This window comes from Bradysia coprophila (genome assembly GCF_014529535.1).
Source record: "Bradysia coprophila strain Holo2 chromosome X unlocalized genomic scaffold, BU_Bcop_v1 contig_20, whole genome shotgun sequence".
Taxonomy (NCBI): Eukaryota; Metazoa; Arthropoda; class Insecta; order Diptera; family Sciaridae; genus Bradysia; species Bradysia coprophila.
This window is the reverse complement of record NW_023503307.1, coordinates 1,164,779-1,182,729: the sequence shown is the minus strand read 5'-3', so window position 1 is coordinate 1,182,729 and position 17,951 is coordinate 1,164,779. Positions and strand designations below refer to the sequence as shown.

Here is a 17,951-nt window from a genome sequence, read left to right as displayed (position 1 = left end):
CACATAAATTGGTTTCTGTTCTATTTCACCGACTAAGCCACTCGTGTTTCATGCATTGTCTTCTAATTAAATAGTGCATTACGTCATTGCTTGGAAAATGTTGTTTTGGCAAGTTTCCACAACATTTTTGTTGTGACAAGTGTAACGTTACCAAACTGGTATGGGGTAACAAATGATGGAAATGATATTTTTTATGTTAAATTTGTTGATCGCAGCCAGATAAATAATCAATCAAGGCTATATTCATTATTGGTTCATAAAAACTTATTTTTATTATAGAAGTGACCGTTTTTAGTTGTTTAGCTGTTGTTAGTGCATTCCATCCGAGGTTCAAAATTTGCGTACAGTGCTTTACGTAATAGTTATTTTCCTAACGCATGCTAAAATGCTTTTTTACGGAATGAGAGGTTTCCAGCTCGGAGGCGAGTTCGGACTAAGTCGCGATATTACGACACTAGTTAGGAAAAGTATATTACCACACGTAGACTGTAATTTTGTCTTACATTTTATCATTGAAATTCTATCTGAATGGTACGCACTTTGCAGTATTGTAATAGTACAATACTTAACAATGAGACAAATGACGGAAATGATACTTCTTGAGTGAAATTTACCGATCGAGACGCAGCCCATTGACAATTTTTATTTTATTTTATTCAAAAACTTGAGGTAAAGTTTTGGCTCCGGATAGTAGAGTTAACTTTACATCACGTTTTTGAATAAAACAAGGCATCAGAACAGTCGGAGCGTTTGCTGCGACTTAGCCCCGTACGATCCGTAATCCTATTTCGTCCGTAACCATAATACGTCCGTAGCCGTAATACGCCCGGAACCCTAATACGTCTACAACCCTCTAATGCGTCTGTTACCAAAATGCAAGTCAAGTTGGGCATGGTCAAATTTACTGAAAGTGTTCATTTTTAAAATTGCGCATAGCGCAATTACGAAAGCCCGTACGAAGTACCTCTCAAATAAAACCAACAATTTACGACATTATTTTATAAACCCAAATTTTTTTGCCAACTTTCCATTGGGTATTCAATTACCTCTCAAATAAAACAAAAACTAGCAAAATCGGTTGAGATTTACTCGATTTATGTGCAAAAAGCACTTAGGGCCGAGTAGCGGCCTTAGTCCAAGGGCGCAAATTTGAAACTTTTTTTGCCATCATTCTATTCGGCATTCAATTATCTCTCAAATGAAACAAAAACTAGCAAAATCGGATGAGATTTACTCGATTTATGTGCAAAAAACACTTAGGGCCGAGTAGCGGCCTTAGTCCAAGGGCCCAAATTTTAAACTTTTTTCGCCACGTTCTTTTCGGTATTCAATTACCTTCCATAAAAAACTAAATCTAGCAAAATCGGATGAGATTTACTCGATTTATGTGCAAAAAACACTTAGGGCCGAGTAGCGGCCTTAGTCCAAGGGCCCAAATTTGAAACTTTTTTTGCCATCATTCTATTCGGCATTCAACTATCTCTCAAATGAAACAAAATCTAGCAAAATCGGATGAGATTTACTCGATTTATGTGCAAAAAACACTTAGGGCCGAGTAGCGGACTTAGTCCAAGGGCCCAAATTTGAAACATTTTTTGCCATCATTCTATTCGGTATTCAATTATCTCTCAAATAAAACAAAATCTAGCAAAATCGGATGAGATTTACTCGATTTATGTGCAAAAAACACTTAGGGCCGAGTAGCGGCCTTAGTCCAAGGGCCCAAATTTGAAACTTTTTTCGCCACGTTCTTTTCGGTATTCAATTACCTTCCATAAAAAACTAAATCTGGCAAAATCGGATGAGATTTACTCGATTTATGTGGAAAAAACACTTAGGGCCGAGTAACGACCTTTGAGCCCTCCCACCAAGCTCGCGTTGCATCCTACACAAAAACAATGTTCAGAAACTTTGTTCTACTCGTCAATACCTTTCATTTGATATATCACAAGCAGCTATTACGTGCGTATTTCGGTAGATATCGTCGAAAGACTGAAAAACACCTATAGGGCCCTAGCTCTGGAAGGGCCGACCCTACCATGCCCATTTTCGAACTTGACCTTACTTTTGTCGATACCAATCGGGGAAAAAAAGAATTTTGAAAAAAGGTTGTGATTTGCTCAAGCTAGAGGGGTCACGGACGGACGGACGGACGGACATTTTTTTTATTGCGGATTCGTCATCTATGAACATAACCAAAAGCTTTGCCCTTACTGTCTGCTTCCAATTCGACGTGTTACAAACGGCATATTAATCTTATCTAAAAATTTAATACTGTCTCACTCTTTCAATTTGTAAACTGGTTATTACGACGATGACATTACATACTCAACAATAGACTATGCCAATCATATTTAACCAATGATGCCATTTTAAAGGTCATCAATAGTGGTGACTTGATCACTATTTTATTTTACTGGAATCATGCACACATTCAAATAGAAGCATTTCCCAAAAAAATCATTTTTTAAATTAACGGACAAAAAAATTTCAGTTTTGTGGTGTCACTTACGACTATCTTCACAACAGACATGTCAAGAATTTTGTTTACCTGAATGGCAACATATTTTTGTATGTTTTCTTCACATTTTACCGACTGAATTAGCACGAAACGTATTGCAGGCGATTTCTAGACACATAAAATTAAGGAATTGAACACTGAATGGCACAATTCACACCAAATTACTTTTAAAAATGAGATTTTCACAACACCCACAGTGTTTGACCAAATTAATATGTCTTAAAAATTATTTCGGAGAATTTGTCCTAAATTCTGTTTAAGACACTAGCATGAGCACACTCGGAACTATTTTCTGTGCGAAATTTAAACTGAATCACTTTGTTTTACGCGAAATACTACAAATTTTCGACACAAACTTGTTTGAGATTTAAAATTTACTGTCCCGATTTGACATTTCATCAAAACAAAATTCAGTGAATCAGTCAAAACTGGATGAACTGAGTGAACAATACTACTCATACTACTGTAATTGCAAAGTGGCAAACTTAAGACCTTATGTGGAATTTGGGTGGAAAATGGCGCAAATCCCATATTTCAGGAATCTTTCCGGTTTCAAGTTTTTTCGTCAAAAGACGAGACACGGGTATCTTTATTTTCAATTTTTAGCTGCTTTATGTAAAAAAATTGAGAAAAAACATCATTTTGGCGTAGTCTATTTGATTTGATTTTACTTGAAATTAGTGAAACTTAGCCTTTAAGTAAAATAACTCACCTGTCAATAGGACAAATGATAGATACGGCTTCTTGAGTGCTTATGGACCTCGGCTTTGACTCGGATCAGTATGTGAAGGTCCCAAGAACTACCTCAATAATCCCAAAAATCTTGAAGTTCTTGAACTTGGTAGAATTTGAAACATGTGGAGTGATGGAATTGGAGGAATCAATTCTACCACCTCAATAATCCCAAAAGTATCTCCAATTCAAGAAGTTTTAAAATGGTGGATCATGTGGAATGATGCATTCTTCCTCATTTGACCTCACTCTCGAATGGACAGAAATAACTTAATTAAGTAACTTAATTCTTAGTCCTAGCTGAAGGTCCTCAGTATGAACCCACTACCTTTGAGGTTTTTTTTTGATGAACTCTATAATAATCTGGGAAGTTATCGAGGTGGAAAGAATTTGAGCCTCCATTACCTGATATTTCCGAATCTTTTGCGAAAAATATTTCCCATGATGGAGGAAAAGAAGTAACATATGACCACATTTGAACCAACACAAAATTGAAACAATATTTTTATAATTTTGTGTGTGATTTACTGGAGATTTACTGAAGTGCGTACCCATCGGGTGAAATGGAATGGAATCGAAATGATGCCTTTTATGGGACAAATTATGGAAATTCTTTCAACTTTTATAAGGTGGTGGTATAAAATTCACTAGAACAAGCTTCACAAATACTCTGAACCAACATTATTGATGAGGTTTGATCACGACGTCTTGATGTATTGATCGTGATGCTTAAACGAATTGAAAAAAGTACTCGAAAGTTTCATTATTGGGCCTCACGTGTAGCAAATAATGTCGAATATATCCAGCCAAGTTTTTAAATGCTAAAGGATGGTAATAAACGACCATTTATTTTGTTGGGTTGAACGTTATAACAAATTTTTTGTACCAATATTAGTTAGCTGTCGACCGTTATAACTGTTTTTTTTACCAATATAAAAAATTCAAAATACCATTTCTTATGATAACTACCGTTATTATAAAAGTAAATACCGATAAAATGTGAGGAATTACCATTAACTTGTATATGTGTGTGTAATTGGTAATGTGGGAAATCGGGATTTTTAGTTGGCTTTACCATTTACTTTTTATTGGCTGTACCGTTATATTTTTTGAATCTGTGTGTATTGGTCATGTGTGCAAATTCAAATCAAGGCCGTAGCCAGACTTCAAAATCCGAGTGCGCTAGGGGGGGCGCAAGGTCCAAAAAAATTATTTTGTATGGGAAAAATTAAAAAAAAATGAAAAAATGACTTCTCTAGGAGGGGCGCTGCCCCCCCTGCGCCCCATCTAGATACGGCCCTGATTCAAATCGAAGCAAATTACAAAAAAATCAAAACTGAAATTTAGGAATTACAAAAGTCGATCAATGTTATTTTGCGTGAAAATTTAAATTTGATGTATAAAAAAGTTACACAGACTAATTTTTAGACGATGCGAGAAAAAAAAATTAACTCCTAAGTTACCGACACCGTTCCGGCGCCAGGCTCGCATTGCGGCCCTCCGCTTCGCTCCGGGGCAATGGGCCGGATCGCTCGGTGTGGTACAACGCTTTTTATATACAATGAAAGTCTGTATTCATTTCGTAAAAGGATGAGTTCTGAGCCAAACTCCTTTACGTTACATTTCGTAAAAGGATCAATTCCCCAGGAATGAAGTAAACGCCTTTACGGCGAAACGAAAATTAGGAATTGAGTTGAGTTGAATTACACTAAAAAAATAAGCATATGCGAATCAGGACGATACGCGAAAATTAGGAAAATTCCAGATTCTATTTCGCTGGCTCTTTAGACCTTGCACAGTGCCGCAAGGGTTGTTAAGACGTTATTTATTCTTCGTAAGAGTTATAGTAAACGATTAGATAGAAAAAAAATGGCCATGACTAGGCTTCGTCGACAGTCCATAGATTTCTTATAGATTTTCTTTCGATGATTTTAATTAATGATTTAAGTATTTGTCCGTGTAGTTTCCCCTCGTTTGATTTTTACCACAATTTTAACAAAGCACATACGTATATGTAGACAAATGAAAGTTTTTTCAAACCTTCATCAGTCCCACAGAAACGTCTTATCACAATTTTAAGTTTTGATTTTTGACTTCAATGGCTTTATTAACTATAGTACAGCACTGATACAACGGATGAGACCGGCATAAAAAATTGATAATGACTGTCCGATAGTGACCAACTTATTTCCGAACACCGTTCGCTACTTTTACAATAGATTATTTATTCATAACACTATCCATTACTATTTTACCTTAATTTGATAATGTCGATAGTTTTGATGTACGATTTACCACAAAATTATACTCAAATACCTCTAATATTTTCAGATTACCATTACGTTTAAACGTTTAATAACGTGAAACAATATTGACACATTCAAAATAATCAACTTGTCAACTTTCGACGCCCTGGACTTTACTTAAATAGTCGTGGAATGCCTCCAAATAAATTTCTAAAAATCTAGAATTCAGTTTTGGATTTTTAGAAATTTATTTGGAGGCATTCCTCGACTATTTAAGTAAAGTCCAGGGTGCCGAAAGTTGATAAGCCGCAATTAATTTCAATGTGTCAAGATACCAATTTCGTTTTAATGCGTTTACCAATATTTTAGATGTCCTATTTACAATTGAATTATACTCAAATACCACTTATCTCAATAAATTAAACCAATACCAAGATACCAGTATTTTTTCCTAATCTACCATTGTTTTCTACGTAGTTTGCATGTGATTTTTTGTAGTTACCGCTAAGTAAAGAATAATAAAATAACAATTGGCGAAAAAGGAAATTTGTGATACTTTACCAATATTTTACACTATAATTCCAGTTGTTCGTTATATTTTATCCGTTTACCAATAATTTTAACGAAATACCACTATTTTTTACGGACAAATCGTTAATACCGTTATTTTTTCCTAAAATATCGCTTGATTTAACCACGAATACCAATTCTGAAAAAACCAATATATTAAAATGGAATTTACCAATCTTCAGTTTACCGATAAATTATATTGAAATACCAATTATATTTGTAGATTACCAATGGTTATGGAATGCATGCCCACTTTAATATGTATAATTTATCAATACGAAAGACAGAAAAATGATACACGACCAATATTAAAAATTATTTTTACCGATATAACGAACCAATATTACCAATAATTTTTGTTCAAAATACCAATTGCGGTACGCAACATATATTATTTCTAGCCTACCGATTGAGAAATCTAGAACGAACAATATAAACTTTGGAAACGTCATTAAATTAACTAAAAGAAACCATTAAAAAATCTGAAGCTACCATTTTGAGAAAATTATTTTCGGCTACATTACCAATACGTTCAATAAAGCAAAATGAGCTGGATATTAAAATAACATTAAGATTTTATTAATTGTTAGATTATTTATAATATGAATACCAGTATTTTTTCTGAATTACCATTATCTTTTCTGACACGATCATTATTAATTTCGACATGACCTTTAAACTTACTTCTTTAAACTTGATCAGACACCGTTATTTTTAGTTCAAAAAACGTTATTTTCATTTCGATTTACCAATTTGAAGTTACCAAAGAGAATAATATGTTTTTACCAATAACGACTTACCACTAAAATAAACCTAAATTTTCCGTTATAAGTGTTTAATTTACCAATTTTATTTATTTTTTAACAGTTATTGTGACTATGACGATCGTTATTTGGTTTTTTTTACTACCAATAATAAGTTTTATTCAAATAACCATTAAATAAATGCAAGACGACCAACATTTCTTAGGAAAATGATCAATATCAGTTAATTTTTTGAATAAATATTTAATCACCGGTATTTTATGACAAGTTTACCATTTAAAAAAAATCAGTTCTACCATGGCCATATATTGGAATTACCAATTGAAAAAATTTAAATGATCATTATACACTACCATATACAAACATGTAAGCGTATAAAATGCATCTATAACGGTAATATCCGAAAAAATATTGGTAAAAAAGTTTTTGGAAAAAGTACTCCAATTGGTAAACTCAGAAAAAATAATCCCTCGAATATAATTTCCCAAATGCTAAATAAAAAATCATTTCTGAATGATGTATCGAAAAAACCGACAGTTCAAACAATAGTTCATTATTCATTGTTAACGTTCAGATATATTTTTTGCTCGTATATTTAATGTTATACATAAATTTGAATCAAATAAGAATAGGTACTACAAAGCCGTAGAGCGGGAGTGGAAATGAATTATGTAATTAGCAATAAAAACTATGGCTTTTTGTTGGTGTGTATCTGTTAGAGTTAAGTAGATTATCCGATATATGATGTGTGATGTATGTACCTACTGTACATATAAATATAAACAGAAAATTTCAATTTCAGTCATAGACCGTTGAATTATGTCACGATTAGTGTTTATAGTTTTATGGTAAAGTTATTTAGTTGTTGATAGGAGTGTGCGCCAGCAAGCCAATCTGGCAGTGCTAGAGGTGTGTGCCACCGAGTCTATCCGGCCAAAGGTCTTCAGACGAGCACAGCTTCCGCTGAGATATAGCATAAAATTTATCAGACAAAGGGCAGTGCATGAACTTTAATTCAACAACAAAAGTATGATATAATCATCTGCAGGCCTCCCACGCTTTAAAAATCCTCCTATTTTAGGAGTTTTAGGATGTTTATAGTGTTAGGTCTTAGGAGATTTTTAGGAGCTTTCGTGATAAATTCATCATTGTAGAAATGCTGATAAGCCCTTCTTTCTTGTTAAAAATTCATATTTTTCCATTTACAATGGCTATTTCTAAGAATAGACCTATTACTTGTAACGTCCTTCGATTTCCTACGTGCAAAGTATCTATCTCATCACACAGGATCGGAAATGGATCTATCACGAAAAATTCTAGTCTCACCCAAAGTTACCAAAAAGCGCTCAATTTTGGACATAGGTTGTAAAAGAGACGAAAAAGTTGGATTGTCTGATTTAAGATGTTTGTCTCGCCATACAAAAGTTTAAACTTTGACAAATTGTCACTAAGTGGGTATGGTATGTTACAATTTGATCTGTACTCACCGTACTCACTGTACTCACCAAAAATTTTTACATTGCATTCAATGCTACTTTTTCTAAATGCAAAAAGAATTGAATACAGACGATTCATGGATTACTTCGGGGGAAGAAACAATTTTGAGATCTCGAAAACATAAGTAAAATTGACAAATTTATCAACCTCAAAAATATGTTGTCGATTTATATGCATTTTTTATGCATAGCAAAAGAAGACAGGAACAAGCAACGCAACGTAATATTTGTCTTACAAGAAAGTTGAACTTTTATGTGAGACAAAATATTACGTTGCTTGATCCTGTCTTCTTTTGCTATGCATAAAAAATGCATGAGAATCGACGACATATTTTTGTGGTCGGCAATATTGTCAATTTTTATCTATATTTTTGCATTGCATGACAAAATTAGTTTTTTTTTTCACCGATGTTATTATAAAGATGAACATATTTGTATAAAATGATAAACATTTGGTGTGATAAAAAAGTTATTTCACCGAATGTTCGTTTTTAAATGCATTTGCGGCATTCGATATAGTTTCTTTTTTTGCTGGGATTGGGTTTTTGCTACTGGGAGAGAAAACGTACTAAAACGTTATAAGCTGTCAAAAGGTGTGACAGAAGGATTAGCTAAATATACTGAAATCAAACATTTTAGAGATTTACTCACTGTAAAACTTGCTGACATATTTCTGGCCAAGACATTCTTTAAAACGATTTTTCACCATGAAGCCATAATGGCTCATTTTTGGTCAAATGGAGAAAAATGTAGACCACAACCAGATCTAAACTTTTCTTAATTTGGCCAAAAATGAGCCATCTTGGCTTCATGGTGAAAAATCGATTAAAAGAATATCTTGGCCAGAAATAGATAGTTTTATGATTCTTTAGTTTTAAACCGATACCTTGCTCAGCCCAAAAAACGTTTTGGTTTGACTGCAATGTCTCGAATGGAATTAGCAACAGCAAAGATGGGGAGATCTTCTTATTTCCAAAAAATTTTCAAAATTGAATAAAACAGTTTTGAAAAGTCACATCAGGTTCTGGTTTCGATAAAAAGGTCGACCAACTTAACACGTTGCCGGTTATTGCGACTTGTCAACATTAAGCACACCGGAAAGTGCTAAGGGATGCGAGGGATACCTCCAAATAAATTTCTAAAAATCAAAAATTTGGTTTTTTAGAAATTTATTTGGAGGTGTTCATCGACTCCCTTAGCACTTTCCGGCGTGCCTAAAGTGTCTGCTCGAGCATTATCCCCTACGTACGTGTTAAGTATTAGTGCGAGTCTACTCAATTCCCAGCTTTTTTTCAAATTATCCGGCTCTGACTGTATCAATAAAACGAATTTACTATTCTTTTTTCTTAATTTTTATTTAAAATATTTTGTCTTATTTTTATGAATTTAAATTTAAACTGAAAGTTTCTTTACTTCTACCTAGTGTATTCTTGAAAAAAATTAAAATAAAATATTGAAAATGTGATGGGTAAATATTAAGCTAAAAGTTTTTAGACTTTTTTCTTTAAATACAAAGGTTTTAAATAGCACGGTAAATGAATAAAATAAATTGGAGAACTGTAGTTACCTTCTGCTTTTTTGATCAGCACATCATCAAATTTAAATGAAAACAAAATAAAAATTAAATTAAGCTCGAGAATTAAGCTCGATTAAACAATAATAAAAAAAAAATCAATTCACACTCTCAATCCAAACTTTCACTGGATCCTGGGTAAAATGTGTTGTTTGTTTCTTTGTTTGGTGTAAAAATGTACTGACAGCACAAAAACAGTTCTTCGTGTTAATAAATTATTTAAATAAATTATTAATCAATTTATAATTTATTTACAATAAATTTACATCTTTTCTCCATACATTGACTGATATATGGGCACATTCTGTTCCTCCACACATCCGTTTAACTTTTCCCATTAGCACCTGTGTCTAATGATGTTAGCGCTGTTTCGAAAAGCTTCTTATATTTTCCAACCAGTTCGGGCAGATCGTACGCGATCGAAATGTCTAATTTGTTGATTGGACATCCACGGAAGTAGGTACACGTCTCAGAAAGTTTCTTAAATTCATACAAATTATTCAACCGGAAGAAGTCACGATAGACTTCCGGATCCGGTAAATCGTATCGGGAAATGTTCGTTAAAGTCGATAATCCTTCGTAAATGTGATAGTTTTGTGGATTGTCGATAATTTGATCGGCAATTTGCTTCTTGTTGCCGAACAGGGTCTTGTGATTGTAGAACGTGGTGAGATAGCAATCAACCATTTTGGCATGATTTCGTACGCGAACCTGAAATTTGAATTTAAAAAAGTAATTAGCTCAAAAGCAATTGATTTGAACGTTGTGTTTAACTAACAGCGAAACGACGCGCACTAGCTATTTTATTGTCAATTCGTTTGTCGATAGCATTACGAATGTCTCTCAGCAGAGCACGTTCCTGGGCTTGCAATAGTCTCACTGGTGCACCATTTTCGTACGGATGTGACCACAATGACGTTGTGTACATAACTGGCGGTTGAGCCGATGACATTAACGGTGATATATTCCAAATTAAAGCACTCTGTACGCGTAACAGCTCTTCTGGTTTCACCTGATCGGCTTTGTTCAAAATGATTTTCGTTTGATATTCACGACCTTTCAGTTGGTCCAGAATAGCTTCAGTTTCTGGCCCAACGTCCAGCTTCGACGGATCATATACTAAGAAGATGATGTCAGCTCTGTCAATGAACCATTGACAGGCATCATTAAATGGAAAGAGACGGGACACTTGCTTCCTTACTTCCAATATTCCGGGGATTTCCACAATGTTTACCTACGAACAAATTGCGGAAAGATTTTTTAAATTAAAACTTCTCATTTCACTCCGGTGCATCTTACCTTTTCAAGCAATTTATTTGGCAATTTATAGCCGCGTAAACGGTCTTCCAAACCGCCTCCAAATTTCTGAAGGCCGGAGAAAGTCCAATCAGCTGCCAATTCTGTGCCGTCTAAAATCTCCGGCTCGTCACCATGCATTAAGATATTGAAATATGCGGGAGAAGGTTCAGCACCTAAGAATACGAAATTATAGTCGGCTGTAGCTACACCTGATGACAAAATTCATACCTGTTCTTACAGAAAATGGTGTGTACTCGTTGTCCGTCAAGTAGTTGAGAATGGTGGATTTACCACCGCTCCACTGTAAAGAAAGTTGATAGTAAATTGCAATCAAAATCTAAATTTTTTCAAAAATAATCATACCGGACCCATAAACAATACCAAGGGTTTGGAAAATATTTCCGGATCACTAAAGTGTCTGTTACTCAGATCCCTGTACTTGTAAAGAGTTTCAAGTGGTTTGATAGCAGTTTCATAGATACGCTTAAGATCTTTCAAAATGACGTCAGACACCTTGTCCACAGCCTTTTCACGTTCCTCAGATTCATCATCTAAATGCAGCAACTCAGAAATGTGCGATCTGTCGCGTAAATTGGTGGGGATCTCGAATTCCTGGAATAAATATTTTTTAAACATTGCAACAACTTTGCAAACTGTCGCATATTACCATAAGTAAATCGTCTTCGGGGAAGGATTCGGTAGTCTTTTCTTCAGTTGTATCATTTTCTTCTGAACTGTCTGCGTCAGTTTTGCTTCCATCATCGGCGGACTGTTCATCAGATTTAGCTTCATCCTTTTGATCCTCGGTTTCTGTACTTTCTTCTTCTTTGTCTTTGCCTTCTTCCTTCGAGTCGTCTTCGTCACTCTCTGGCTTTTGCTCTGCAGCATCCTCTTCACTTTGCGCAGAATCATCCTTATCATCAGACGGGGCGACTACTTCGTCAGAATCCTTTTGATCTTCGGAGCTCTCTCCTTTGTCTTCATCGCTAGAAGCAGCCTTATCCTCTTTGCTATCGTCATTGTCTTCAGCAGTGTCATCTTTATCTTTAGATTCATCGGATTTGTCTTCGTCAGACTTGTTCTCATCATCTTTTTCCGAGCTACCATCTGCTTCCTTTGAATTTTCTTCATCGGTAGCGTCCTCTTGGCTATTCTCTTTTGAGTCGTTATCATCCTCAGTACTTTCAACACTTCGTTTAGCTCTTGCAGTTTCAGTATCTTCTGCAGACTCGGCTTCTATCTGCGGTTCTGTAACTTTGTCTGTATTTTCTTCAGTTTCGTCGGAGTTATTTGAGTCAGTCTTGTCATCATTAGTAGCTTGGTCCTTTTGTTCGTCTTCATCACTTCCATCAGTTTGAGCTTCGCTATCTTCGTTTGAGTTGTCATCATCAGCTTTGGAATTTTCTTCAGACGCATTGTCTTCATTACTTTCATCGGCATTGCCTTCCGTTTCGGAACTGTCATCAGCTTTCTCTGCACTCTCTTCCGATTTATCATCCTCTTTAGAATCATCAACGGCAGCTTCATCCGATTCATCATCAATTGCAACGTCACCAGCTGGTTCGTTTTCAGTTTCATTCGAATCGTCATCATCGTTCTCTTCAGTGTTAGCTTCATTTGAATCGTTTGCATTTTGCACATCCTCATTACTTTCGTCACTATCATCGCCATTTTCCGCTACATTCGGACCAGTATCTGGTGTGTCGACTTCTCCACTATCCACGTCATCTGCGATGGAAAAATATTCGTACAAGTTTCGTTACATTAAGAAATAAGTGTTTGGATTACCAGCATCTGACCCTTTCAGCTCATGCAAAGCTTTTTCGATGTAAGGCCTACATTCTGTTTCGGATGGGACTTCGGCTCGAACTCGAATATCTGTAAATTAAGTTGAGATTTCAATTTAAGTGTAATAATTAGTTTTATTGCATTTAGATATGCCTACATATACATGAAGCACCCACACACTTAGAAGTTTATCTATAATTGTAATTTCTCAATCTCAATAAAATTGGACGATGAATGTTGTCGACGAGCTCGAAAATTCATTCACAAAAAAATTCATTGAAAGTTATTGGCAGTGTGAGAACTCAATTTTTTCTAATTCAATAATAACCTGACCCAATGCAGTTGGGTTTGTGTGTTACTTGCATTATAAGTTAAAAATTATTTAAAATTAAAAAGAAAATTGTTGATCACACGCTAACAAATTATTACAATCTCTTTCTGACAGAAGTTGGCAGAAGGCATAATAAATTTTACATAAATCCGCATAATGTTTTCTTTCATAAATTAGAACAAAATTGTATGTAAGCGAAAACTATTCATATTTACATACACGCATAGATATAGATAGAGGTAGCTGGGGCAGTACAGTCTATTTTGAATTTTTTTCTTTCTTTACTTCGAAATATTTTTTAGAAGAAAATGGTTACATTGTTCAACCATTAAGTGGAAAGTAAGACTTTGAAACGACTTAAATGTTAAAAATTAGCTATCAGCTTAAACCGTGAGATTAAGGGTTCGAAATAATGTTACCAAAGAGACGGTAGCCACGATGTCGTAAGAAACATTCTCGAAGAATGGAAAATATACAATTTCATTCGAATCAGTAAATGTGGTGTAGGCGGTATCTGTAAAGCGAATCTGTTTTGGAACATACTTATATTCAACCTGGTTGCTATTAATAATTACCGTAACCTAGACCATAGGTGAAATGTTATTTTCAATAAAAAATCGATAATTCTCTGCGATAAACAATAGACTTTTTATAGACTGAACCGATGGGAAACTTTCTATGAACAAAATGTATTTTAAGTTAACCTTTTGCAGTCGGCTTTTTCATCTGTTAAGACAGCGACAACGCAAATAAGTTGTGAATGCCATCTTATATCGCTTAGTGTATGTGACTTACAAGGGTATTCGCGGTTGCGAACTTATGCTCGAGTATATTTGAGTATGTTTATGTATATTCAGTATATCCCCTATATTGAGTATAAATCGCGTAACGACAATCGATTTTTTCAATTGACAGTTGTCGTTATGCGATTTATACTCGATACACTCCAGCATAAGTCGCAGCCGCGAATACCCTTAAAATGTCACATATTTGAGGGGGTACGTTCACAAATCACGTCACGCTATTTTACGGAATTTTCGACCACTCCCCCGCGTCACTGAAAAAGAGTCAAAATTGATTGACTTTCGTCAAAACCTTCCCGTTTTATTGAACATCCCTCCCCTAACAACGTGACTTTATTTGTGAACAGTTAGTTCCTAGGTGTAAGTAACGACGTAAAAGATTCATCTATCGGCTGAAAATACTGATACCAAATAAAGTAAAAGAATCGGTATATTGGTGATATGATTGCTTTAGTATCACAATAGAATATGTTCGCACATTCTATAAAGAATGATTAGGGTAGTCACACAACAAAATCCATGCTTCCAATGACGAGTTTGCAGTCTGAGATTATTTCAAATACTAGCGAAGAAAAACAAGTTTCATAGTTTCCGTTGATGTTTGGTGAAAAGCATTCGAATTGGAAGATTGTGAAGTTTATAGTCGTAACTTGCATAATAAATTTTGTGAATAGTTCATTCGTATTAATACTAAGGAAGTGGAGGCTATTGTGACGTTCGATCTATTTGTTAAGTCGTGAATTGCTACAATGCGACCATATGAACTGCACTAAATCGTAAATAGTAGGACTACAGGATTATAGAAGTTATTTCGAAACTGATCGAAAATCCAGTGTTTGTTTAAAGAGCTTTTTACGAGTGGTAAGTCTTTTTAATCCCACTCATTCAAAACAATAATTTTGCAAGAAACTACGTCGGTTGAATGTCTAATTTTACATGCTACGACCGGCGGAAGTCATTTTCACGCAAATGTCATAACAGAAAAACGCACGACCATATGGTATGCAGTAAGATATTTATTTTGAAACGAAAATTTCGAAAACAATTCATCACGTTGTTGAATCCTTGTACATTTACCAAAATTGTTGTTTGTTCGTCGTTTCTAAAGAAGGTATCGTTACAGCCCATCAAGGCAAAGTTAAGAAACACGACTCGTACACATTATCTGTCCGTTTTAAATTCCTTTAATTCTGGACGACAATAATTGAAAGCCCTGATTGTATCTTATGCATAGCCAATATACGGCATAGTCCCACACATACGATTTTGCTATGTGGTTTGAGAGGTATACTTGCAACAACTTTGATTATTTCTCATTGGTTTATGAGCTACAGTTTAAGTAATATCTCTTCATTGAAAAAAGAACCTGTTCGGAGACTTCTAATGTACAGTGAGACTCGGACACCACTACTCGAAGGTTAATTGAGACTGATCACTAGTTCATATACAGCGCGATGAATAAGAACCTTTCTCGTTGGAACCAATATTCATAAATACTAATCAGATCCCTGATAAGAACCCCTTTTGCAAAAAGTGTTCTGTAGAAATTACATTAAAAGAAATCTTTTTGTGATCGATTTGGGAACCCCCATACTGGTATTGACGTGTGATCCGACAAGTCTATAACTGTATGATGTACATTTTTACAGTCACTAAATCTGTCTCAAAGTTCAAAAAAACAAAATATGAAATATATTCCAATGAATACAGATAGGTTTGTAAATATAAACTGAAAGTACATTGGTGTTAAGGTTAACTGAAGAAATTCCAATCGAAATTCGGCCAATTCATATAACTTTTTTGAAAATACTAACAAGGATTTACGTGTCACATTTATTATAGATTTTCAAAGAGTTTCGAATTATTTCAAAAGTTTCATAAAATTTCTAATAAAAAGAAATATTATTTTTAAAAGCGACTTTTCAAATATCGAAATTATTTTTAGTTATTACTCTCTTGTAGACTCTCTTCTCGTAACAATGTTTCCTCCACACACGGTTTTCAGCTGGCCAATTAAATGATCTCGGACCTAATAATATTATTTCGGTTCCTATTCTTCTCGCTAATTCTCGTTATTAAGTTTTTATTTTTTATTATTTTCCATTTTAATATTCCGGGTCTATACACATCAGCACAAGCATTCATTTCTTTTTCTTCTAAAAAAATGAAATTCTATTTTCTTTTTGTATGTTTATTTTAAACGTCTATATGACCCTGAATGATTTTCTATTAAATCACTTGAATTTATAAAAATAAATACGGGAGCACAGGTTGATTCAACACACAAAATGTGTAAATTTCTTCATTGATCAGTTTAAAAATCGTAATGGATGAAAAAGTGTCTCTATAATAATCAGTGTAGAGATTGTCAGGAACTTTCTTTCAACTTTTTCTTTCTTTTTTTATTTCGATTCCGTCACAGTCACTAGTTGTTCGATTATTTTTAGACAAGTTCAAGTCAGATTTAGATCTTTGCATCATAATGTTAACCAATTCGATTTTGACTTGATTGTCTGTTTATGTTTACAGATTAGATAAAATAAATCGTCAAACAGTCTATCACTTTTTTAATGTTTTCTTTCATGAAAAGACATTAAAAAGCAAAGAATTTTTTTTTTTGATGTCTTCCAAATCCGACGGAGTAGAAGCCGTGAAGAAGACGAAAAAATTAATCAAAACTTTTTAATACTCTCGACACATAAATTCATATAAGAAATATAAAATAATTCAGAACCCACATTTTCTTTTGCTAAAATTAAATATATTACTAACACAACACACTGGCCACAGAAAAGAATATTCTTGTTGCATAATTATTTTCACAATTTCACATTATATAATTTGACGCATTTCAACAAGTTATTTATTAATAATTCCTTCATTTTTTCACAAATCATTAAAATTGATAATTCCAATTAATCGAGACGATATCAACAATTCAGTTCATATTAACTCGATTTTGGTATAACTCAAGATCACTACATGGGTAAATGCTTCATTTGATCGGAAAAAAAATTTTCGGACATATTTCTCGTCAATTTCTTTTTTTTTCCTCATCAAAGAAAACATGTTACTTACCTTTAAAGGATATTGCAAGCAATAATAATCCACAGTAAAATATCCATTTAAAATTCCCCATTTCAATAATGGGTTATTATCGAGAACAATTCGTAGCCCTTATCACGTCGTTTGTTACACACTTAAAATCACACTTGTTTTCTATGCATTAGCATAGACGAAGAATTTAATATTGGAAGTTAGTTCTAATTTCGGAATATTTAAAATATTTTTTTTTAGTTTTTTTTTTGTCAAATTTTATTTTTGTACGCGCCGCGCCGTCGATCTAGCCCGGTCTATTCCTAATTCGAAACAGGGAGCCGAATATTACCTTGTGACCGCGAAAACTTACAGAAACATTATCATATTGAGGAAGCTAGGAAAATTTCACGAAAATGTGAAAAGCATCATTCGGTCGGTCGGTACGATTCGAATTTTTTGTTTTTTAATATATTTTTTTTTCACATTTTTATCGGATTTAGGTTTGATTCGATCGAATACTTTATTATGAACTTTTGCCGCATTCAATAATTTCGATTGAATTGAAGAGCTGTGTTTCGATGTACGGGAAAATTGATGATCGACAGACGATTTGCTTGTTTCGTTTTGATTGAAAAAGTAAAAATAGTCGGTGGAAAACGAGAAAAAGTTATAAACACGGTCCTATACACACTAAATGAAATGTTGATCGTTGCCAAAATTATTACAAGAAAATCGCATCACGCATTCAGTATAGAAAAGAAATGCTGCCTATGTTGAACTATTTTACGT

General features: G+C 34.1%; 1 protein-coding gene across 1 annotated transcript; it reads right to left on the bottom strand.

The window, feature by feature from the left end:
* Positions 1–9,823: 9,823 nt before the first annotated feature.
* Positions 9,824–17,508, bottom strand: LOC119068798. The gene is made up of 8 exons (XM_037172560.1): positions 17,202–17,508; positions 12,990–13,079; positions 11,869–12,929; positions 11,565–11,813; positions 11,430–11,502; positions 11,202–11,374; positions 10,681–11,136; positions 9,824–10,613 (listed from the first exon to the last, which is right to left on the bottom strand). Exons 1-8 carry the CDS (start codon positions 17,260–17,262, stop codon positions 10,227–10,229), a joined length of 2,550 nt encoding a protein of 849 aa, XP_037028455.1. The 5' UTR covers positions 17,263–17,508; the 3' UTR covers positions 9,824–10,226.
* Between the last annotated feature and the right edge of the window lie 443 nt (positions 17,509–17,951).